Source organism: Herpailurus yagouaroundi, unplaced genomic scaffold (genome assembly GCF_014898765.1).
Source record: "Herpailurus yagouaroundi ecotype Mexico unplaced genomic scaffold, PumYag 210, whole genome shotgun sequence".
NCBI lineage: Eukaryota > Metazoa > Chordata > Mammalia > Carnivora > Felidae > Herpailurus > Herpailurus yagouaroundi.
This window is the reverse complement of record NW_024412441.1, coordinates 17318227-17343376: the sequence shown is the minus strand read 5'-3', so window position 1 is coordinate 17343376 and position 25150 is coordinate 17318227. Positions and strand designations below refer to the sequence as shown.

General features: G+C 44.3%; 2 protein-coding genes across 16 annotated transcripts in view; one reads left to right on the top strand and one right to left on the bottom strand.

Annotated features, from left to right (window-relative positions):
- The window catches only part of LMAN2L (lectin, mannose binding 2 like), a 64506-nt gene extending 54346 nt beyond the window's left edge, over positions 1-10160 (top strand). The window contains exon 9 of the mRNA XM_040453936.1: positions 10111-10160. Within this exon, the coding sequence (XP_040309870.1) occupies positions 10111-10145 (35 nt within the window). The 3' untranslated portion in view covers positions 10146-10160. The remainder of the gene's footprint in view (positions 1-10110) is intronic.
- Positions 1-25150, bottom strand: part of FER1L5 (fer-1 like family member 5) — a 61444-nt gene that overhangs the window by 24268 nt on the left and 12026 nt on the right. For 13 of the 15 annotated variants that reach the window (XR_005784256.1, XM_040453908.1, XM_040453907.1 and 10 more), the window contains exons 6-20: positions 24365-24419; positions 23675-23784; positions 22380-22508; positions 21263-21325; positions 20444-20494; positions 16504-16534; positions 15779-15894; positions 15423-15546; positions 14931-14983; positions 13007-13075; positions 10130-10173; positions 9954-10036; positions 9783-9877; positions 8688-8813; positions 6997-7174 (exon numbers count right to left, since the gene is read on the bottom strand). Coding sequence is in view for 14 of the 15 variants with exons in the window: in XM_040453908.1 (XP_040309842.1) it covers positions 6997-7174; positions 8688-8813; positions 9783-9877; positions 9954-10036; positions 10130-10173; positions 13007-13075; positions 14931-14983; positions 15423-15546; positions 15779-15894; positions 16504-16534; positions 20444-20494; positions 21263-21325; positions 22380-22508; positions 23675-23784; positions 24365-24419 (1327 nt within the window). In the remaining variant the exon portion in view is untranslated. The remainder of the gene's footprint in view (positions 1-6996; positions 7175-8687; positions 8814-9782; positions 9878-9953; positions 10037-10129; positions 10174-13006; positions 13076-14930; positions 14984-15422; positions 15547-15778; positions 15895-16503; positions 16535-20443; positions 20495-21262; positions 21326-22379; positions 22509-23674; positions 23785-24364; positions 24420-25150) is intronic. The other 2 variants (XM_040453920.1, XM_040453918.1) reach the window with 2 other exon arrangements.

The window sequence follows — 25150 nt, the reverse complement described above, 5'->3', positions numbered from 1 at the left end:
AAAAAAAAAAAAAAAAAAAAAAAAAAAAAAAAAAAAAGACTTCATGGGAAAAAAATCCCAAACACCATAGACAAAGATATGAGACAAATATGGGAGAAATACTTACAGGTCATATCATAAGGGCCTAATCTCCCTTATCTATGAAGGGTTCCTAGAAATCAATAAGAAAATAACTAATATCCTAATAGAATAAAAGAGAAAATAGACAAACAGGAAATTAATGAGAAACACAAATGACTTGTAAACATATGAAAAGATGCCCAACTTCATTTATAACAACAGAAAAAAAAAAAAATGAAAACTACACCAAAATGCCTCTTTTCACTTACCAGACTGATCAGGGTCTCATACATTGCTGGTGGGAATGTTGAATGGTACAACGTTTATGGAGGATTATCAGTCAGGGTACAGCCAGGAAAAGAAAAAGACCATGGCAGATATTGGAAATAGAAGGAATTTAATGTGTTGAAAGGGCCAAGAGATCAAGAAGGGGAAAGTGACCTTATTCTCATATTAATAACAGGAGGAAGAGACTTCTGTTTCTAGGGCTAGGGAACAAAATGGAGGCAGTGGTGTGACCAGAGACAGGTGCACAATATCACTTCATCATCGAGATAGCTGTGCAGGGCGCTGGAGTCACTAAGAAGGTGATGTCCAGCCAGTAGTGGGTGGCATGGCAGAGGAGCAGATGCCAGGCCAAGGCTGGAACCATGGAGGAAGGGCCAGCCAAAGGTGGGATCTTTGAAGGGATGTAGCTACTTCCAGAGATGTCTCCTGAATCAGGGGTGGGAGGGAGGGAGAGGGGGAGGCAGAAAGACAGAGTGAAGAGGTGAAGAGGTGTAACAGAACAACAGTGTCTTCTCTTTTTATCAGCTGGCATGGGACTCTGGGAAATGTAGTTTGCAGGTGTTCAGCTCTGAGATACAGAGTAGATCCAGGAAGGGCGAGAATGAAGTTTGATATAGAACAGAGCATGCAAAATCTCTCCTTGCTGGAGATGATGACAGCAAACGGGAAAATGTCCAGCACAAAGGGCAGTTTTGTAATATCTGCCAAGATGCAAATACACTTTGACCAATTTCACTTTGGGAAATTTATCCTACTGTTATACTGACTCATGTGACTTACCTGTGAATAAGATTATATCTTGACAGCATTACTTGTAAAAGATTGGAAAAGTCTGTCAAGAATTATGAAAAGAAAGCGCACGTGTGTGCCCATGCCCTCAAAGAATAAAATAAGGACAGCTATTTTTAGATATTACAGAGATAAATAGATAATAGTAAGAAACTATGGTAGAAAATAGTTTGGTGGTTCCTCAAAAAGTTAAACAAAATTACTATATGATCCAGTGCTTCCACTCCTAGGCATAAAGCCTAAATAACTAAAAACAGGGACTCCGGTATGTGTATACTGATGTTCATAAGCAGCATTATTCACAACAGTTACTGTAGAAACAACAGCTAATAGCTATTAGCTATTAATAGCTAATAGCTAATAGCTAAAACAATTTAGCCAATAGCAAAAATGTGGAAACAACCCATGTGTCCATCAACAGATGAACGGATAAACAAAATGTGATACGTACATACCAAGGGATATTATTCAGCCGTAAAAAGCAATGCAGTTCTAACACATGTTATAACATGGATGAACCTTGAAAACAAATGCTAAGTGAAATAAGTCAAACACAAAGGACACATATTATTTGATTCCACATATGAGGTATAGGCAAATTTAGAGAAACAAAAAGTAGAAGAGAGGCTACCAGGAGCTGTGGGGAGGAGGACAAGGGGATTTATTGTCTAAAGGGTAGAGTTTCTGTTTGTGATGATGAAAGAGTTCTAGAAATAAGAGGTGACAGTGACACAACATTGTGAATGTACTTAATTCCACTGAACTGTACATTTAAAGATGGTTAAAATGGAACATTTTAGGGGCGCCTGGGTGGCACAGTCGGTTAAGCGTCCGACTTCAGCCAGGTCACGATCTCGCGGTCTGTGAGTTCGAGCCCCGCGTCGGGCTCTGGGCTGATGGCTCAGAGCCTGGAGCCTGTTTCCGATTCTGAGTCTCCCTCTCTCTCTGACCCTCTCCCGTTCATGCTCTGTCTCTCTCTGTCCCAAAAATAAATAAACGTTGAAAAAAAAAAAACTTAAAAAAAAAAAAGGTACATTTTATGTTATGTGTATTTTGTCAAAATAAAAAAAATTCTTTAAAGATACTATGAATAATTTTATGCTGAAAATTTTGAAAACTTACATGAAGGGAATTTATAAATTCCTAGATAAATTAAACCTACCAAATTGACTTAAAAAGAAATAGAAAAGCTGAATAATTAAAATAAATCTGTATTTAAATCAATCAATTAGAAAAAAACACTAGGCTTATATTTAGAGGTGAGTTCTAGCAAACTTTCAAGAAACAGATAATTACAGTCTTACCCAAATGCTCCTAGTGAGTAAAAGGAGGAAATGCTACTCAATTTCATGAGGCTAGCATAACTTTGATATGAAAACCGAACAAAGGACACTACAAGAAAGAAAATTACAAGAAAGATCAATCTTATTCATATAGATGCAAGAATCCTAAACAAAATATTAGCAAACCAACTCTAGAATGAATAACAAAGGTGAAAATACAATTATACTATTATGATTGCATTTTATTTTATATATAACAGTTATATGTGACTATATAAAATATGTGAAGTAGTTATAATATTAACTCAAGGTAGATGATGATAGATTAAAGATCAATATTGCAATCTCTTGACCAACTGCTACAAATAATCCAGAGATATATAGCCAGAGAGGAGATAGAGCATAATACTAAAAAAAACCCCAAAACTAAACAAATAAAAAACACTTGATTAGAACAAAAGAAGATAGGAAAATTCCAGCAGGCTTTTTGTAGAAATTGTCAAGCTGATGCTAAAGTTTACATGAAAATGGAAAGGAACCAGAATAGCCAGAAATTGCATTATTTTGTAAAAGAATAACAAAGTTGGAAGACTTACACAAACTGATTTCAAGACTTGCTTTAGAGCTATAATAATCAAAACAGTGTGGTATCAGCATAAAGACAGATCAATGGAACAGAACAATGATTCTAGAAAGAGACCCACAACATATGGTTAATCAATTTTCAACAAAGGTGTCAGAGTAATTGTAAGTGGGAATTAATAGTTTTTTTTCCCAGCAAATGTTACTGAATTGGTTATCTTTATAGAAATAAGAACCTGACCTCACACCATATACAAAAATCAAGTCAGGTTAGATCATAAACCTAAATAAAGAAGCTAAAATTATAAAGCTTGTAGAATGAAACACAGGAGAATACTCATGATCTTGAGGTAGACAGTATTTCTTGGACCAAATAGTATATTACTTAAAAGAAAAGATAATCTCACTTTATTTATTTATTTATTTATTTATTTATTTATTTATGATCTCTACACCCAACCTGGGCCTTGAACTCATGAACCTGAGATCAAGGGCTGCATGCTCTTCTGACTGAGCCAGCCAGGTGCCCCTCAAAATTAGAATTTATTTGCTTCACCAAAATTAGAAACTTTTTATCTTCAAAAGACACTGCTTGGAAATTGAAAAGTCAAGCCACAGAGTGGAAAGTATTAGCAAAACAGACCTGACGAAGGACTTGTATCCAAAATACAAAAGAATTATTGGAATGCAATGTAAAAAGCCAAACAACCCAGTGAAAGACTGGCAAAAGATTTGAACAGTGCCTTCACTACAGAAATATAGGTGAGCATGAAAAGACACTCACTATTGCTACTGATTGGAGAAATGGAAATTAAAATTACCATTATGTACATCACACCCTCTAGAATGACTCAAATGTAAAAGGTCATCAGTATCAAAAGTTGGCAAGGATGGGGGGCAAGTACAACTCTCAAACACTGCTGTGGGTATGTAAAATAATACAATCAGTTTGGAAGATTGTTATTCTCTTTAAAACCCAAATTCCAGGGGTACCTGGGTGGCTCAGTTGGTTAAGTGTCCGACTTCGGCTCAGATCATGATCTCACGGTTCGTGGGCTCGAGCCCCATATCAGGCTCTGTGCTGACAGGTTGCAGCCTGGAGCTTGCTTCGGATTCTGTGTCTCCCTCTCTCTCTCTGCCCCTCCCCTGCTCATGCTGTCTCTTTCTGTCTCTCAAAAATAAAATGAATGTAGGGGCGCCTGGGTGGCTCAGTTGGCTAAGCGTCCGACTTCGGCTCAGGTCACGATCTCACAGCCCATGAGTTCGAGCCCCGCGTCAGGCTCTGGGCTGATGGCTCAGAGCCTGGAGCCTGCTTCCGATTCTGTGTCTCCCTCTCTCTCTGCCCCTCCCCCGTTCATGCTCTGTCTCTCTCTGTCTCAAAAATAAATAAACGTTAAAAAAAAAAATTAAAAAAAAATTAAAAATAAAATGAATGTAAAAAAAATTTTTTTTAAAAACACCCCAAATTCCATTTGTAGGTATGTAGCCAAGAAAAATGCAAGCACATGTTCATAGAGAGACTTGTATAGGACTGTTCATAGTGGTTTTATTCATAATACTCCAAAAGTTGAATCAATCTAAATGTCCACAAACAGGGGGATGGGGAAATAAACGGTCATTATGGGTACCTATCAGAAATAAAAAGGAACAAAACACTTGTCTATGTGAATAGATGTAGGATGAATACTTATAATACTATGCTGAGCCAAAGAAGTCATAGAAAGAGAACTGTATGTATGATTTCACATATATGAAGTTGTAGGAAAAGCAAAACAAATATATAGTGATAGCACAGCAGTGACTGCCCCCAGGGGTTGGGGAGATTGACTGAAAAGGGGCATATGGCAGCTTTCTGGAGTGACGGAACTTTCTGCCCATGGTGGTTACATAGGTATATGTATTTGTCAAAATGCATCAAATTGTATACTTAAAATATGTGCATTTTATAGTTTGCAAATAATATCTCAATTAAACAAATAAAAAATCATCATTAAGAGAATGAAAAGCCCCAAACTTAGGGAAGATACTTCCAATACACCCATTGACAAAGGATCGTTCCCAGAAAATATAATGTAAAGTCAATAAGAAAAAGACAAGCCTAATAGAATAATGGATAAGACATATTAATAGGCTTTTTACAGATGAGAAAAACAAATGTTTGTAAACACATGAAAAGGCACTCATACTCCATTAATAATTAGGAAAATGCAAATCAAGATCTTATAAGATACCATTTTACATCCATCAGATTGGCAAAAATGAAAAGGCTGGGCAACATCAAATACTGGTGAGAAAGCGGAGTAATAGGAATTCTCATATCATGCTGATGAGAGTGTAATTTGGTATAATTACTTTTGCTTTGAATCTCTCTTTCACTCCAGGGTATATAATTTAGAGGAAGTCTTGCACTTGAGACCAGGAGACATGTACAAGAATGTTTATAACAAAATTATTATAGTAGGAAAAGAAGACACATCCCAAATGTCTACATATACCACATAATTAGTGTTATAATCATACAGTAGAACATATACAGAAGTGAAAAATGAACTTCAGCTACACACACCAACATGAAAAAAATTAATATGGAGCAAAAGATGGAAAACAGATGAATGTAGACTGCAAAATTCCACTCGAACAAAATGCAAAAATAGTATGCTGTTTAGAGTTGCCTACATAGGTGGTAAAAATTGAAAAGTAGAGTAAGGGAGTGATTATCATGAGGGTCAGGATTGTGCTTATTTTGTGGGTAAATGGATGTGGGAAGAGCATACAGGGAACTTCTAAGTGCTGGCAATTTTCTATCTTTTAAGCTGGGTAGTGAGTTCAGGGGTACTCATTTTATTTTTCTTTAAATTGTATACATACATTTACTATACTTTTATATACATCATAATTTAAAAATAAGTAGAACATTATGCTAAGTGAAAGAAGCCAGACTCCAAGGACTACATATTGTGAATCCATGTGTATGGTAAAATGTCCAGAATAGGAAACTCATAGAGACAGAAAGTAGATTAGTGGTTGCCTGAGTTTGGGGACATAGGGGAGAAATAGTGAGTGACTGCTAGTGGGTACAGGGTTTCTTTCTGGAACGATGAAAATGTTCTAGAATCAACAAGATGGTTGCCCAATTCCGTGAATACACTAAGAACAACTGAATTGCATACTATACGTGGATGAATTGTATGGTGTGTGAATTCTATTTCAATAAGCTGTTCTTAAAAAACCAGGGAAGTTTTTTTAAGCACAGAAAGGCTCTCAATGGGCAATGAGACTGCAAAGCTGTTGAAGTGGAAGGGGAGGCAGTATTCCTCTAGAACAGTGGCTCTCAAACTCTAGCATGCATCTGAATCACGTGAAGGGCTTGTCAAAACACAGATCGCAGGGGATCATCCCCAGATTTTCTGATTCTGTAGAACTGAGGTGGGGCCAAGAATCTGCATTTCTGAAAGTTCCAAGGGGATGCTGATGCCTGGCCCAGGGACTGCACTTTGAGAACTGCTACTCTATTGTGTCCGGTATAGGTGTTTAATAAGTATATATTGGATGAATGGATGAATGGATGGAAGGGAGGCCGGCTGTTTGGGACAGTGGATGGGTGGGAGATAATGGATGAAAGGGTAGATGAGTGGATTAATGGATGGATAGAAGGTGGGAAGACAAGTAGCAGAAGATAGTTGCATGGATGGATCAGGGGTGGTTCAGAGTAGTAGGGAAGAATATGGGGTTGGCAAAGTTGTAGTGTGGAACTTACTGTAGAGAAGGACTTGACACGAACACCTACTTTCAACTCCTGTCATGGGCTCACTGCCTGCTAGCTGTGCAATGTTTGGCAGATGACTTCACCTCCCCGAAGCTCATTTTCCTCATGTGTGACATGTGGGTTAACAATACCTATGAATGTTCCATGAGCTAATACCCTTAAAAGGGCCAAGCACAAGCCTGGCATGCAGTGGATGCTCTCTATTCTTTGGTTGGATCTGACTATTACCATCATATATCACTGGGCTGTACTGTGTGGTTGAGACGAGAGGCTTGTAACTCAGGTCTGTCTTGTTCCCATAGTGGCCAATGCTGACCTCGAATTGGATCAGGTCCTTAAAGTTGGGCATCATGGTACAGGAAAGGAAGATGACGCACAGCCCATACTTTTGGCGGTTGTGGTGCTTCTAAAACAAGAACCCCCACATCCCCAGTACATAAGCCAAGGCTACACAGATACGCAGGGAGGCAAAGATGAGGTGCCCTGTTTCTTTCAAAGTCATCTTTGCTTCTCTTCAGGGTGAACTGGTGACCATCTTTGAAACCCCGCCCCCTTCAAATCCTGCTTTGACTCCCGCTCAAGGGCAGTTCCTCCCAGGACCTCTATCACCTGGCCCCCTCCTCCCAGTCAGCTGTGGTTCCTTTCCTTCCTGAAAAGGAGGCTTCTCCCTCTGAGGCAGAGAGGGCCAGACTAGGCTCTGACTTGGGCCACCTCATCCCTTCCCATTTTGCCTAAACGCCCTCCCCTGATGGAATGAGTGTGGGCAGGGGTGTGATGAAGGTGACATACACACACACATCTGCTCTAAGCCCTTCTCTAACCGTCTCCTCCCACATATGCTCGAGGTCCTCCATCTACCATGTCAGCTGCTCTTATTTCTGTGGCCAACCCCTGCCCTCTTCTTGCACTCACCCAGTCTGTTCACTAGCTGGTCTCCCCTGTCATAAAAAATAACCCTCCTCACTTCTGAGCCTCTATTTAGCTACCACCTGATCTTGTCTCCTTCTATTTTCCGGCCAAGTTTCGATGCACTTGCCTGTATGCACAGTCTGCATGCAGTTTCTCCCTCACACGCATGCAGTCTGGCAACTCTCTCTTCAGGGGGCTGCCTCAGTGCTCTCCTTTGCAGACTCCTCCTAAGTCTCTTCTGCAAGCCCCTCCTCTTCCTCAACCTGCCTTAGGCTGTGGCACTCTTTCACCAGCCCACTCCTCCCAGGCAGTTCCTCCACAACCCTGTGTTCAGATCCCGGTGTGCTGACGACACACCATCTGTCTAGCAGCCTCGGGGACTGGTCTTCATGGATGTCTCACAAGCACATGTCAAAGATGGGATTACATCGTCCACCCCCCAGGCCTGCTTCTCCTTCAGGGAGTCCATGTTGGTGCATGCCACCCCTGACCACCTTGCCACCTGAGGCAGAAAATGGGCATCAGCTTAGGGCAGTTGGCCTCATTTCTTATTTCTTGTTAGTCTGTGGCTCGGATCATTCTGTGTCCAAAAGGTCTCTGGAACTTGCTCCCTCCTCTCAGGCTCTCCTTCCCTGTGACTGTATTCCCATTTTTTTTTTAATAAGTGGGTGGTTATTCTTAACACTGCTCCTCCTGCCCCTTCCTGCATCAGTGGTCTTCCCCAGCCTTCAGGAAGAAATAAAAACTCCTTAGAACATAATCTCTCCTTAACTAGATTACACATTTCTTAAACCAAAACCTCATCTTGTATTTACTGGGTGCCTGACACAGCATGAAGTCCCCATAGGGGCTTGATAAAGAGTCAGGTGGGTTGACCAAACATCCTCATGTACCCAACAGGTCATTCAGCTTGTGGCCAGGGCCTCTGCAGTGCCAGGAACAGGACCCGCAGTAGATTTGGGGTGGGCAGAGGGACTCTTTACTCCCGAGTTACCTTTTCCTGTAGTTACCTCTATATTGGTTACTTCAGAGGAGAGATCCTTCTTAACGTCTTGATGAGGACTGAGGTTGGTGAATAACTCCAGGAAGATCCGGCCTCGATAAGCTAAGCCATCCTTAACAGCACTGGGAATATTCTAGGGCAACAGGAAGGGAAACAATGACAAAAGGGATGTGAAAAAAAGAGCAAATTTCTCCTGACACCTTTGCAGCAAAGACACTATTGCCTAGTAACTTCCTGCCTAGGGATGACCACAATCTAGGAGCAGAATTCCAGACACCCCAGACATGGCTGTGCCCAGAAACCTCTGGGCCCGACCCCTCTTCTGTACTGAGGCCCACTCCTCCTCTTCGTGCATTTTACCTGCTGATCAAATCAAAGTACCGATTCCCAGCAAATGCTTCCAGCTTGGAGGAGGCTGTGATAACTACTGGGTTTGTGCTTCCAGCCTGGCAAATCAGGGCATGCCCCGCCTTCTTAGCAACAGTGATTGGTCCAAGGAGGGTACACATGACCTAAGGCAGCTAATTAGAATGCTCCCCTGGCCTTCCCTATCAGAGTCTTGGATGGCCACTGGCCAGCAGGGAGGCTTGACTGAAGTAGGAAAGGATGAAGGCCACAGGTTGACGAGCAGCTGAGACAAGAGATGGAATGAATGAGCTAGCCTCTTAATGGCATTGAGGTCTTGGTGCCTGCAGCTCATCCTCACTCAAGAATTCTTCCCAGCCCTGTTCCCTTCCTTTAAGCCACTTGGACTTGGCCTCCTGGCATTTATCACCAATCTTTAATAGCCCAGTACTTTCCACGTTTACTTATGCCGTTTTAGTCTTCTATGTCATTTCCACCTGCTGGAAATCTTACCTGACGTTTCATCTCAATGACCCTTCCTCAGTGAATGCCCAGAGCTCTCCATCTGTTCCTTTCTTGTGACACAACACACGTCCCATATACACATAGTCATTTACACATAGATTACATGTCCTCTAATAGCATAATGGACAGAAACCAGGGCCGGGCCCTCCCCAGTCACATCCCAGGCCCCAGCACCTTTCAAATGGTTGGTTTTTACCTCCACTGTTCCCTAGAGCTGTTATGAGAGGCTTACAATGTCTTCTTCCTGGATCCTGAAAGGGGCCTTTTTACCCCCATGAAGAGTCAGGAAGCTGGGGCCAAAACAGGGTAGGAAGCCAGAATACATTCCTGCAAGAAGAAAGAGTGAGGGCGACAGGGCCAGGTGGGAGAAAGGCAGGAGGTAGGGGCCTGGGGGATCGCTTGCCTTCTATTTCTGCTCCGGTGGATGAGATTTGGTTGAGGAACAGACTGACAGTCCCTATCTCATCCTGGCACCTGTTCTTGGGGCTGGAGAGAAACATAGTCTGCAGGTTGAGCTGCTGGCCCAGCTCAGATTTTCTCCTCCCGTACTTGTTTTTCAGCCTCTACCCAGCGGCTCACCAGTCCAAGACTCTGAACTTGATGTAGCTGGAGAGACAGGGCAGCTGCAAGAGGAAAGCGAGAACAGCAGTGGGTGCATGTTCGAGTGGTCTGGTCCTCAAGGAGACTGAGTGCAGCTGGGAAGTTCTGGGTCTGGGGTCAAGGCCTGGCTCAATCATCAGTAAGCCATGTCACCACAGCCAAAATGAATTTACCATGGGGACATATAAGCCTGTGGCTGTGGACTCCCCACTTGCATGGGCCCCTTGAAAGGACCTGGGAGAGGCCTAGGAGTGTGTCCCATGGTTGCTTTGGTATTATTATTCTTTTTTTTTAAGTTTACTTATTTATTTTGAGAAAGAGAGAGCACATGAGAGAGCATGAGCAGGGGAAGGGCAGAGAGAGAAAGAGAGAGAGAATCCCAAGCAGATTGCGTGCTGTCAGCACAGCCCAATGCAGGGCTCAGTCTGTCTTGCATGGAGGTTGTGGCCTAAAATGCATTCTTCACCATTAGCAGTTAACTTTTAAACAGCAAGATATCTATCTCCTCAGAGAGTAAATAGTAGTAGCTGCCGTTGTGGGGAGGGTTTCTGTTGTCCTGTGGCCTGTGCTAAATGATCCACATGGATCACCTGAGTGACTCCTCCCAACAATCCCATAAGCCAGGTGCTATTATTCCCATTTCCAGACAGGAAAATTGAGGCACAGAGCAACTGAGTTCCTGAAGTTCTCAAGTTATATGCAGGGGCTGAAGCAGCTTTAGAGGTCCTAATGACTCTGCCATAACCCAGTGAGGACTGTGATTGTTCCTAATTACAGATGGGAAATGAGGCCCAGAGAAGCAGAAGGACTTGCTCATGGTCACCCAGTAAGAAGTGCAGTCAGATGGGAACCCAAGCTTCTGGGTCTTATCTCCTCTGCCATAGGGTCCCCTCAATTACGAAAACAAAAAAACCAACCCATATGGAAAACAGCTGCTGGGCTTGAGATCGGAGTGGGACTCAGGTCCTCTCAGTCAGGCCCTTTCCCCTCATAGCAGCTCCTGGGGCTGTCCATTCTCTCCTTGCCAGGGAAGCTGGGGGCAAGGGGGGAAGTAGGGAAAGGGCTTTCAGTTGAGCAAGTATCTAGGAAGAAATGAGGAAAGGCCCACTGGAAGTTGAGAGATGGGCACTGTAAGACATCCAGGTCTTCCAAAATTACAAATCCTCCAAATTCAAACTCATGGCTGAACCATCTTTTCATCCACCCTGTTGAGAATTCTCTTCCCCTTTCCCAGTTCCTTGTCTTGACTGCCCTTCTGTCCTGGGGCACTTGGACTGTGAACTGGCTAACACCCATTTTTAGTGGAGTTTCCCCTGCAGCCTGCCTTGCTGGGGCCCTGACCAACTGGCCTCAGATGCTACCATATCTGTGGCCATCCTGCCATTCAGAGCGAGGCTCACACCTGCCTGCTGCATTTCTACAGGGCTAGTGACAATCAGGCCTGCATCCAAATGGCTCCAGCCTAGGAGACTGTGTTTCATGGGAAACGCGTGAGGGGCCAGGAAGTGTATGGACATCTTTAAACGTTGGAAGGTCTCTTTCAGGGATGAAGGAAGGCCTGGCCTGTGCCACTGGTTTCTGAGCCTAAAGGCAGCTGGACACGAGGGAAGACTTTCAAGACTCTGAGCATCTGGCCACGAACCTCATCACAGCCAGAGACAGGTGGGAGGGATCAAAGGTGGGGGATAGACTAGGCTCCCTTTAAAATCTCTTCCTACTGGGGCACCAGTAGGAGGTGGCTCAGTTGGTTGAGTATTCGACTCGGTTTTGACTCAGGTCATGATCTCACAGTTCAAGGATCAAGCCCTGCCTCCAGCTCTATGCTGACAGAACAGAGCCTACTTGGGATTCTCTTTCTCCCTCACTCTCTGCCCCTCCCCTGCTCGTGTGTGTGTGTGTGTGTGTGTGTGTGTGCGCGCGCGCACGTGCGCACTCTCTCTCTCTCTCAAAATAAATAAAATCTCTTCCTACTTTAAGAGTCTATAAAATCACCCAGGAAGGTAGAGATTATGAAGAATGGTTAAAGATGATGCCTTACAGGAGGCAGACTAAGGAAGCTTCTAGGAGAAGCAAGGAAGAGGGTGCCAGGAAAGTAGAGGGGAGCTCATTAGTGATTTTGTGTCACACAAATGTAAGGTATAAGGAAAGCAAAATACTCTCTGGGTAGCCAAATAGAAGCCACACAAAGTTCTATGCACTCATCCTTTTGACAGTGTTCAAGTTATCTTTCAGAATTGCGTATTCTTATTCTACATGCAGCTCTTAGAAGCCTGGCATGAAGTCAAAGGCAAACAAGGCTCTCCCAGGCTTTAAGAGAACTGGCATCTACACCACTGATAGGTGACTAAGAAGGACTGAAAAACTATAAAAATCAGACTACAGAATCCCACAAAGAGCATCTTGGAGCCATTTAGTGTAGGCACAAATAGCCCATACTGCATGTAGCCCATATACTAACTATGTTCCCACAATACCTCTAGGCCATTAACAAAGAGCTATAATTATCTTTAGGGCACTTTGCCTAGATGATAAGAAAATGCACAATGCAATTTAGAATAAGTCTTTAAATTGATTTTAAATGATTTTTTGGTTTTGTTTTGTAATATATGTGAAAGGGCATTTTAAGTTTTCTGGAAAGTTCAGTTGTATGGCCCATTCATTTCTTAACACTGGACAAATAAAATAAATTTTCTGTAACATGTCCTTCTTCATGTTCCCCATCAGGCAGATCCTGCCCCCCATCCACCCCATGCTTCTTGGCTCCTACCTTCTATCCACACCCCTACACAAACACCCAAACTTTCTTTTGTTTGTGGGCCATGAGGAGAGTGGTCAAGATGGAACAGCGATATCTACCTGAATCTGGAAGGTCAGGATCTGGTTCCATATTGGGTTCTCGGTTTGGGTCAGCACATTTGTCTTGAGCTAGAAACATTCCACAGCAGTGTCAGTGCCAGCCTGTGCCCTCCTTCCTCCACTGGCCTCAGCTTCCAGCCCTTCCAGCCCAGCCCACAGATGGATGCTTTCTCCAGCACAGGGCTGATCACGGGAATGGTCTAAAGACACTTTGACAACTTCTCAGCTACAACTTCAGTCCTTTGTATATCTTCCCATCTCCAGATTCCCTAATATTTGCCCTTCAATCATCTTTCAATTGACTTTGTTTTTATTTAAAAAAATTTTTTTTTAACATTTATTCATTTTTTGAGCGACAGAGAGAGAGCACAAGCAGGGGGAGGGGCAGAGAGAGGGGGAGACACAGAATCCGAAGCAGGCTCCAGGCTCTGACCTGTCAGCACAGAGCCCGATGCGGGGCTTGAACTCATGGAATGCAAGATCATGACCTGAGCTGAAGTTGGATGCTTAACCAACTGAGCCACCCAGGTGCCCCTCAATTGACTTTGCTTTTAAATAGTCATAGCATTACTAACTTTCTTATATGAATGCATACACATAGATTTTGTTAGATAAACTCTAAGATCCCAATAGAAAAGTGAACAAAAACCATGTCGACAGTGGCAGTACACAATGTAATACCCTTTTCCAAAGCATCACTTGACTTCATTTTTTTTAAGTAGGCTTCACACCCAACACAGGGCCAAATAGGGTGCCCGAACTCATGACCTGGAGATCAAGACCTGAGCTGAGATCAAGAGTCAGATGCTTAACTGATGGAGCCACCAGGCACCCCTACTTGACTTCATTTTTAAACCTGGCTCTATTCTAAGCAATCATGTTGGTGAAATCAAAAGTTGGTTGGACTGATTGAACTTTTTAATACGCACTAAGAAATCAGGGCGCCTGGGTAGCTTACTTGGCTAAGTGTCTGACTTCGGCTCAAGTCACGATCTCGTAGCTGGGGAGTTGGAGCCCCACATTGGGCTCTCTGCTGTCAGTGTGGAGTCTGGAGCCTGGAGCCTGCTTCAGATCCTCTGTCCCCATCTCTCTTTGCCACCCCCCCCCCTTGCACGTGCATGTGCTCTCTCTCTCGCTCAACAATAAACATTAAAAAAAATACACACTAAGAAAACCACAGAGATACTAAAGTTTTTGAAAATTGTGTGCCACCTATCACCCAAGAGCATCTCCCTAGACCAGAGCACCCAAACCCCACTCAGTGTGGTAGTTTTAAAATATGTCCACAAATCCTTTGGTATATCTTCCTTTGAAAGGTAGACACTGATTTCCCTCCTTTTATGTATGGGCTGGATTTAATGACACTTTTAATAGGTAGAATATGGTAGAAACCAGGGTTTATGAATTCCATGGTTTATGAATTTAAAGAGACAAACCTCGTTAACCTTAACCCAGCATTCCCCAAATTTGAACATAGGATCCTTTTTTTGCACATAACATCCATTAGCACACTTTGGAAAATGCTACTCTCTATTTACAGAGGATCATGGAATGTCAGCAACTCTCTGGCCTAGAACCTTCCATTTATAGATGAAGAAACCAAGGCCCAAAGAAGACAGTGACAGTTTCAGTGTTGTCTGTGGGCATGTTGTTTCATTCACTCATTCACTCATTTGTGCCCTTTGTGTATATTTGGCTTTCACTGGGCATTTTCTCCATGCAGGGCACTGAGCACAGCTCTGGGATACAGGGTGACTAATCCATGGCCTCCACCTTCAAAGACTTCCTGGTCCAGTGATCAGTCACAGCCCATTGATGGAGGAACTTAGATACTAATCCTGGGCTCCTGCCCACCAACTCCATCTTTCCCCATACACCATCTAGGTGACAATTTCTCTAAACCTCAGACCCTTTCTACACTTACCTTTTCCCCAATTAGTTCCACCTCCAACACAGGACTCACTAAGTGCTGTTTCTCTGTGAACAAGAGTTACAAGATTTATGAGACAGAAGTATTTTTTTTAAGGGGAGGAAATGGAGAGGTGATAGAACCACTTGAAACCCTATGCCATCAATTGGCATGGTGCCCCCTAGGCAGACCTCTCCCATTTCCACTCTATCTCTATGTGCTGTTATGTGTCATGCCACATAATGGGCAGCAGGGATGGGTGCTAGCATAGGGAACTGTGAGTCTGCCTCTGGGCATCGAAGACAGTCAGGGGCATATGGCCGATTTTAAAGGGTATCTGTAGGGCCTTCATAAAACAAATTTTGGTGGATTTCAGTCTCACCTGTTCCTCTCCACCTAAATCTTAGGTTAGCATCAAAATGGAACAGGGAAGCCCCAGGAGAATCCAGGTCGCCACTGTGTAGGGAACCTCCAGGGTCACTCCCTCCCCGCTACCCTGACTCTAACTGTGATGAAGGTCCTCCGCGCAGTAGATGAAGAAATGTAAGTAGGCCAAGTTGACCGGGACCACCGTCGACTTGAAGATCTGAGTGCTGGTGTCATCAGTCCCATAGGGCAGCTTTTGATCTACCTGTAGAGACCAGACCTGATAGGGTCAGAGTCATAGGATGGCGGTGGCCATGGCCACCAGATTTGGCTTCCCCAACATTCCACTTGGTATAGGGGAGGGATGGACAATCCTCGAGTGACACAGTGTACGAATTAAAGCAGGTGAAGATCAATGGCCACACTGAGGGCCCAGGGGTGCCCTACAGAAGCAGCTACAGTAGGAAATGTTATTGGGGTGTCTAGGGAAGCCTCACCGGAGCCTGGTCTCCCACACTGAGGACACAAATGGTGACTTTCAGGTAGCCTCTCACACCATTGCTGGGTTCATTTGGCTGGCAGAGGCCTAACCATTTCCTCAGGAGTGTGTGACCTGGAGGGGCAGAGGGCCCATGGGAGACTGGCCTTCAGTCTCCATCCTTCTTCCCTGAAACCAGGAGAGGGGTGTGGAAGTGTGTCTCCTAAATTCTGGTTCCCATACAGTAGCAGAGGAAAATGGGAGTCACTTCTACCACTGGGCAAAGCTAGTATACTCCCAGACTACCAGTCATTGCCTTTAGGAAACAGAGACCCCTCTCTCCCATCCTGGGAACCTACAGTTGTTAGTATCCTGGTCTGAGAGAGGCAAGCATTTTCCCCAACCCTAAGTCCAAACCTCAACCTGGTATGTATGTTGTGGCCAGGTTGTGTGTGATGGTTACAGTGGAAACCTCTACTCAAACATCAGTCCCCCAATACTGGCCTCAAAAAATAGAAATTCAATTCCAGGTTGCAATAAAAGGTTAGCATTTGATCCAAAGGGATGCTTTGAAGTTTTACAGAGAAAGATCTTATGATTATAAATATTATCAAATACAGAAAATAATTCATACCCTCTAATACTCTCCCCCCATGTGTTGAACATACAGGAATTTTGAGATGTTTGGACAACTGATCTGCTTTTTCTCAGAAGGCACACGTATTTGCAACAACTGTTACCTACCTGCAGAACGGTAGATAAAACCAATATCTGTCTGGAAAGACAAGAGTAGAGTAAGGATTAGTTACTCAAGATTTTCAACACTAACGAACAATAGTACTGTACTGACAGTATTAGCCACTAATGCTTGAGAACTTGCCTTGCCCTAACTCCTTTACTCTTTACAACAACCTAGAAGTTGGTCCATTATTAACTCCACTCTGCAGAGGAGGGTACTTAGTGTGAGAAAAGGGCCTAAAGTCTTACAACTAGTAATTACACAAGGAGATCTGGATTGAAAGGATCCTTAACCACCACATAGCACTGCCTGGCCAACACAGCATTGACTCTTCCCTGTTTCTGGATTGAGAAAGGTGTCTCCCATCCTGGGGAAGAGGATGGTTAAGGGAGGAGCTGGCAAAGAGACTATGGGCTTTCCCTTTCCCCTGGGAGAGGGTTTCTGACCAAGGCTTGAGGGTTGTGGTACAGGATTGAAGGTGGCGGGTGGCAAGGCACCGCGAAATATTCAGGTCACCCTTGTATCCCACATCTGAAGGTTCCATAGAGTAGTCCCCAAATTCTTCATGTTAGGCCTGCTTTAAAACCCAGTTACCCTTTTGGAGTGTCTGGGTAGCTCAGTCGGTTGAGCATCTGACTTCGGCTCAGGTCATGATCTCCCGGTTCAAAAATTTGAGCCCCACATTGGGCTCTGTGCTGACAGCTCAGAGCCTGGAGCCTGCTTCAGATTCAGTGTCTCCCTCTCTCCCCGTCCCTCCCCCAACTCACTCTGTCTCTGTCTCTCAAAACAAAATAAACATTAAAAAAAAAAAAAAACCAAAAAACTCAGTTACCCCTTTGGGTTAGGTAGGCAAAGATTTTTTTAGCTACAACAAGAAAAGCACAATCCATAAAAGAAAAATTTGATGAGGTGGACTCCACTGAAATGTAAAACTTCTGCTCTTTGAAAGACACTTAAGAAAATGGAAAGACAGATCATATACTGGGAGAAAATATTTCCAAGTCATATATCTGATAAAAGGACTTGTATCCCAAATATATAAGAAAGCTTCAAAACTCAGCAGTAAGAAAGTGACCCAATGAAAATGAGCAAAAGATCTGGACACTTCAACAAAGAAAATATATAGGTGACAAATAAGCACATGAAAAGGTACTCAACATCACGAGTCACTGGGGAAGTGTAAGTTAGAATCACAGTGAAATACTACTCAGCAGTAAAGAGGAATGATTATTAACACATGCAACAAAATGTATGAATCTCAAAATAAATATGCCAGTGAAAGAAGCCAAACAAAAAAGAATACATGCTGTATTATCCTATTTATATAAAATTTGAGGAAATGCAAACCAAGTTATAGTTCTAGAAAGCAGACCAGTGGCTGCCTGGGGATGGGAGTGGGTGGGATGGGGGTGAGAAGGAAGAATTACAAAGGAGCACAAGGAAACTTTTGGGGGTGATAGATGTGATAGATATGTTCATTATTTTGATTGTGATGATCGTTTCAAACAATACATTTTAAAATATGTGCAATTCATTGTATGTCAATTATACCTCAATAAAGCTGGAAGAAAACAAAGAAAAACTCAGGCACCCCTAATGAAGCAATAGATCCAGGCAGTGATAATCAGTGGCTGTTAACGACATAAAAAGAGAGACCAACATACATTCTGTGCCTTCTGCTGAAGTCATTTTGCCAGATAATGGACCCAAATCTAGCGAGCCTCTAGACAGCAAACACCTGGGCAGAGAGGTATGTGAAATGATCCTTCAGAGATGCGGTCAGCAAAATCCAGACTAGAGGAAAACTCTACAGGACAAACTATCCACTTTCTTTAACAAATTACAAGGAGAAAAAGGGAGCGGGACCAACAGAATCACAGAGACCTAAAAATACATTTTAACCAACTGCAGAGTACGCACCTGGTTTGGATCCTGACTTGAACAAAACATAAAAGGAATTCATAAGATAATTAGGGGAATTTGAACACTGATTAGTATTTAATGCTATCCAGGAATTATAAAGGTTTTAAAATGTGATAATTACATTTTTTTATGCTTAATAAGATATTTATGTATAGAAATATTAACTGAAATGTTTAAAAATATGATGTCTTAGATTTGATTCAAAATAATCCAGTGGGTGGGGAGGTAGGCCAGGGGTAGACAATACATCACTGGCAATGAATTAGTGAAGTTGAGTGATTGGGATGTGGGAATTCATGACACTATTCTCTCTGCTTTTGTGTATGTTTGAAATTTTTCTTTTTTTTTTTTTTAAAAATTTTTTTTAACGTTTATTTATTTTTGAGACAGAGACAGAGCATGAACGGGGGAGGGTCAGAGAGAGAGGGAGACACAGAATCGGAAGCAGGCTCCAGGCTCTGAGCCATCAGCCCAGAGCCCGACGCGGGGCTCGAACTCACGGACCGTGAGATCGTGACCTGAGCCGAAGTCGGACGCTCAACCGACTGAGCCACCCAGGCGCCCCATGTTTGAAATTTTTCAAAGAAGTAATTTAAGGAAAAAGACTCATTGGGGCGCCTGGGTGGCTCGGTTAGTCGAGTGTCTGACGTCAGCTCACGTCATGATCTCACGGTTTGTGAGCCCAAGCTCTGCATCAGGCTTGCATAGGGCTTGGGCTGGCTGCTTTCAGCATAGAGCCCACTTCAGATCCTCTGTCCCCTTCTCTCTGCCCCTCCCAGGCTTGCACTCTTTCAATAATAAATAAACATTTATGTATTTAAAAAAATTTAATGTTTATTTTTGAGAGACAGAGAGAGAGAGAGAGAGAGAGACAGAGAGAGAGACAGAGCATAATCAGGGGAGGGGCAGAGAAAGAGGGAAACACAGAATCCAGAGCAGGCTCCAGGCTCTGAGCTGTCAGCACACAGCCCAACATGGGGCTCAAACTCACAAACTGTGAGATCGTGACCTGAGCTGAAGTTGGATGCTTAACCCACTGAGCCACCCAGGCTCCCCCACCCCGCCAAAAAAAAATTTTTTTTTAATTATTTTAAAAAAAGGCTCAGTTTTCTCTCATGTCTATAAATTATTTAACAGTTCATTATCATTAGTCCTTGTCTGGAAATTGTGCGATGGTCTTTGCCGAAAGCACAACATTTTTTACCACCTGCCATATAACCTCTCCAGAACCTCTCATTTCGAAGCCCATGTTGCTTCTTTGAGGGACAGGTCATGACTCTTCATGTGCTTATTACAAGTAGTGAGAAAGAAACCTTACTTTGATTTGTCCTAAATATACCTTTCTCAACACGGAAGACTTTCCCAGGGGTTGCCAGATTTAGCAAATAAAAATAGATGCCCACTTAAGTTAGAACTGCAGATAAACAATGACTACATTTTTAGTATACATATGTCCCCCGGAGTATTCGTCAGGAGCCATGCAATTATTTAGGACATACTTGTATTTAAAAAGTACCTGTTGTTTAAGATTCAAATGTAATGGGACATCCTCTATTTAATCTGGCAACCCTACCTTTTCCTGATCTTCCTGGATTTGAAGAATCTTATTTAGCCCTTCATAAGTGTCAGCTTTCCTTATCTCCCACCCTGTGTCTTTCCAAAGCAAACCTTTCTTTCTGTTCTCATAGACAGCAATTTTCTCTGTTTCTTAGGTTGGCATTTTTGGACCTTCTGCTTCCATTTCCTGGAGGCAGAGGTTTGAAATGTGTCCATTGTATTCAACATGGCACCCAGCTCTTTCATAAATGGTACACACTTTTATCCTTACAACAACTCTGTGGGTTGAGTATGTCATTATTCCCATTGTATATATGAGAAAGAGATTCTGAATAACTTGGGTAGATTCAAATCTGGATATTTCTGCAGGAAAATCCAAGTTTTTGCCCCTAGACTCAGGCATGGAACCCATGGTGAGTCTCTGTTAATTGTTTCACCAAACCTCCTCCTTCATTCAGAGCTCACTTGGAATCTCCCGATCTCTGCGTTGAATCTCATTAGTGTGGAATTCATCACCTGCAGAGGGGTTCCCAGAAAGATTTGTTATTCACATCCCTCATTTCCCCCATCCCCATGGGAGGGATTGTAAGGGCACATTTGGAATGTATTTAATGCTTCCTAATGGCCCTCTAGAATTTATATAATGTTTCCTAATGGCCCACACTTCCACATAGTTCTTCTCATCTAATTCTCAGAGGTACCCTATAAGGTTCAGAATTTTAGTTCCATTTTACTGATGAGGAAATTGATCAGAGGGTCCAATCCACTTGGTCAACCCAAAGATCAGCCCAGAGAAAACTGTTGCACTCGACTTTCTCCATTGCACGCTGTCTTGATCATTTCCCATGTTCCGGTGTTCCCAAGAACATGTACACTCTTCAAGGGAGAGACCTCCTTGCTCCCCTTAGCCCTGTGCTGGGCACATAGGAGGCATTTGGTAACCACACATTCACCACTGTTACCGAGTTCCTTCTGATAGGGAATGGAATGTCCCATGTTGAGGGAACATTTGAGGGGTCCTTTGGTGACATGAGAATCCTGGCACATGGGAAGGGGCTATTCACCTCGGGGCCCAGCTCAGGGTCTAGTGGTATTCTATAACATTTGTTAAGTGATTGTGGGAAGTCTGGGCTGCCAGGGAGTGACGAAGGTGGTGGAGGTTGTGTCTTGGGGTCAGAAGGACCATCTGAAATGACTGGCTCCAAGGGTGGGGGCGGGGAGCTGAAGTCCTTCCGAGGATTGAGGTGGGACAAGAAAACGGACCCATATTGTTTGGCTCCTCACCTGGATTAAGATGGTCTCATCAAAGAACTTTGCAGGCACTTCATGAAAATTCTGGAAGAAGACCTGATGTAGAGAGAATGGGAATAGGGGTTGGATGACATTTCTTCTACCACTTCACCCAAGGACTCAGTAAGCCTGGAGGCTCAGAATAACAAGCTTCTTGCCCCAGCCCTTGCCCATTTCATACTCTTCCTCCAGAAGCAGAGGCCTGCCAGGCTCCTGCAGGGGGTGTTTTGCCTAGGTAAAGGGCAGGGGTAGGGAATCCCAGGAGGATCTGTCATGAGCGGCTCAAGGCCCAGCTAGCTGCCCTGGGATGGAGACCCAAGCCTCTGCCTCCTTCTAGATTTCCCCATCAGTCCACTGCTCCCCAGCCCCTGCTGCAGCCAGAAACCTCTTTCCCAAGTGCAAACCCAGCCCCGTCACTCTCCTGATTCTTTCTGTGACTCCCAAGTGTCATCCATGACAGGGTCCCAGTGCACTTTGCAGGACTCCCTCCAGCCACTCCCCTCCAGCCACACTCATATCTACAGTTCTGCCAAGTCCTGCTGCTTCTCATTTCTAGGCTTCTGAAGACACAGTTGTTTTTTCCTCACTTTTAATTCTCTATGATGTCCCTCTTTCACTGGTAGATTCTTCCTTGAAGGTTTCGGGAGCCCTTCCTCAGTCCACCCATTCCTCCATGATCCCACTGTGCTTTAATCTTTTATTTATTGGTCTATTCACTGATTAATTCAGTAAGTAGTCATGGACTTCCAACTGTGTATCAGACACAATACTACAGCTTAGGGCTTCAGCAGTGACAAGACATACATGGTCTGGGCCTGCATTTTGTGCTGCATTAACAGCACCCCCAGATCAGATCTCTGTTAACCCCAATCTTATCTCATTCTCGTTGTTTATGTGTTCACATGCTGGTTCCCTCCACAGTCTACTGACTCTTCCAGTGTGAGGCTTCAAATTATTTCATTTGTATTTCCAGTGCCAAGCAGTGCTTGGCCAATGCTCAGTCAGTGTTTGTGGAAGATGCAAGCTTGCCTGATGCCTGAAATGCCCAGCCTCTGGCTGGCCCACTTGGCCCAAGTGCCCTGTTCAGCTCTGAAGGTCATGTGCGGCCCACCTCATTGAAGAAAGCATTGTTTCCCATCTTGATCCGTGTTTTGTGCTGGTAGCCTCCAATGACCACCTTGACCACCGGCTTGATGTTGTTGCCCATGAGCTGTCGGGCTTCATACACCTTCACTCGGACCTACAGGGGAACACAGGGGAACCTCATGTTGGGGCCTGGGCTCCCCCTTTTCCAACAGAGACTCTTTTCTTAAAGAACAAAGTGTTCTGATGAGAGGCATCTATTGCAGACAGAAGGAAGACACACAGGGAGCTGCCAGCCTGAAGACAAGTGCTGGGAAGGCTATGGCTCCTTCTGTTTCCTTTTCTGGGAACTGTCCCCTCCACTGCTTTGTCCTTTCCATCTTGTGTAGACTTAGTGTTTCTCAATTGCTATGGACTTGTTACAGAACACAGAATGAAGTCTAATCTTACCCAGTTTGTTGGTTTTTTTTTTTTTTTTTTACTTTTGTCTACAATCTTTTTAAGGAATTACGAATTTTAAAGTTCCATGCAATTGAATCAATGATCTGTGATTTACTTTCTGACTTGTTATTTCTCTTTCCCCTTTATATATTTTACTGGGACTCAGCCTAGATTAGAAGGAAGGAGAGGAAGAGCAATGCAGAGCCCAGAAAAGACCCAGGCTGGCTGAGGCCCAAGGGGAGAAAGAACAGGAGTTGGCAGTGGCCAGCAGGGCAGAGTCATGGAAACTTGCCATCTTACTGTAGATAGTAAACTGCATATGGATCTCCCAGCCCAGGCTATGGATTGGCCTTTCTCCACGAGGCCTCATGTGTCTCCATCAAGTCCAGGGACCCTTCAGGGAATGATATACATACAGCTACTGTCCCTCAGGGACAAGAGAGGGCCAAACTTGGCAAACAGGCCGCATGTCAGAATTTTGCCCTAACCTCTACTACATAGGAAGGGCAGTGATTTGGCACAGTGACCTTCTATCCTGGGCAAACTAGCCTGATGGAAAGGGATGGGGCCACAGGATGGCCAGCCTTGTGTTTCCTCCTGAAGGGCAGGGTCAGGCCTTCTGCTTCACCTCCCTAGGACTTGCCAGGTCTGGTTGGTGTACAGCCAACAGTGCCTCCTATGCCTCACTGGAGCTGTCTCTAGCTTCAGCTTCCTACAGAAGTGGCTCAGAATGGCACCCAGAGAAGCAAGATGTGCAGCAAGGTTCAGAAGACCGGTAGCTCTGGCCCTTTGCCATGACTTTGTGGAGAGATGGGGATGAACTGGGAATGCAGTGAGACAGTCAGGTGAATCATGAGGGCTTTCAACCTGGAAGGTCCTCACCTGAAAGTGCTGAGGCTTTGAAGACAGAGGCTTAGACATGGTGGAGCTGGGGACCATCAGTTTCTGCATAGCCACTTCTCGTGCACTTATGCCCAGAAGGTCGCCATCGCCTGGGGAAACACAGTCTGGGTGGGCTCTCGGAGGCTGGGGCTCAGGTTTTGAGGCAATGGCCACATTTCATTGTTCTATCCCTAGTGACTAGGTGCTGACTAAAACCATGGCCAAGAGGCCTCAAAAGGGGCACATGTCCTCCTCAGAAAATAGGCTCTCCTGCTTCCGATTCTGTGTCTCCCTCTCTCTCTGACCCTCCCCCGTTCATGCTCTGCCTCTCTCTGTCTCAAAAATAAATAAACGTTAAAAAAAAAACAATAAAAAAAAATAGGCTCTCTCTCACTCTCAGTAATCCTGGGCCCCACACTCCACACATGGGGGGGCTCTTAGAATGGCTATTCTTGCTTCCCTCTGCAGCCATTGGAGGCTGGGCTTTATCTCTAGAGATGTCAAGTGGAAATACTGGCGGGGCTGGGGGGGTCGGGGACAGATAACCTCAGCTAGGTATTTCGAGATCTGGCCTCTAAACCCTAACCTAGTCATAATCTTTCTGTAGGCCTTGAGGGATGGCCTCAAAAGTCCCAAAGAGCCCATCCAGCTATGCTTGGAGAAGAGTAGGGGTAAGTCCCAAGTACATACCTATCTTCTCAATATCCTGGTTTCCCATAAGGGCCACCTGTAGAGTAACAGTGCACTGCAAGGCAAAGGCAGGGGAGCTTTAAGCCAGATCCTGCTATCCTTGGCCGCATCATAACACTGGAACCTTACCTGGCCTGGCTGAATTCATGCCCAGTTCCCCTGTGGGGAGCGATGATGGCTATGGTACCAGGCCATGCCACGCCATGGGGTCTGTGAAGTCTGGGGTGGAGGGAGGTTATGAACTGGTAGGGGGAGAGCAATGGGTTATAGCAGAGGGGATGTGGAGAATAGAAGAGGCACATGGTAGTGGTGGTGACAAGGGGGGTGCGGTGGGGTAGGGAGGAGAGGGAGAGGCACCTTGGGACCAGTCCAGAACTGCTGATGCCAACAGCAATCCTCCTAGCCCAACATCTCCTGACCTCAGGTGAGGACTCCTGCAAGTACCTCTTAATTAACCTCTTGCCTCCAAGTGCTCATTACCCATCCAAACTCTAGACCTTTGCCAGAATTGCTTCCTAAACACTGTGTAAGTGCCCTAACCGATGAGAGTAAAGTCACAACTCACCAGCATAGACCATAAGGCCCTTCACCTCAGGCCCCTGGTCTCAGCTAGTCTCAGCTCTCCCACCACTCCCTTCACATCCTCCCAACTCCCGTGTGCCAGAAGTACAGCAACCAATCCTCCCTGCACCTGCTGTCTGCCTCTGTCTCCCTCCAGCCTTCACACATGCACCTTACACCCTTGCCTGGCATTGTCTTTCTTTCCCGTCCATTGGGCAAACTCGG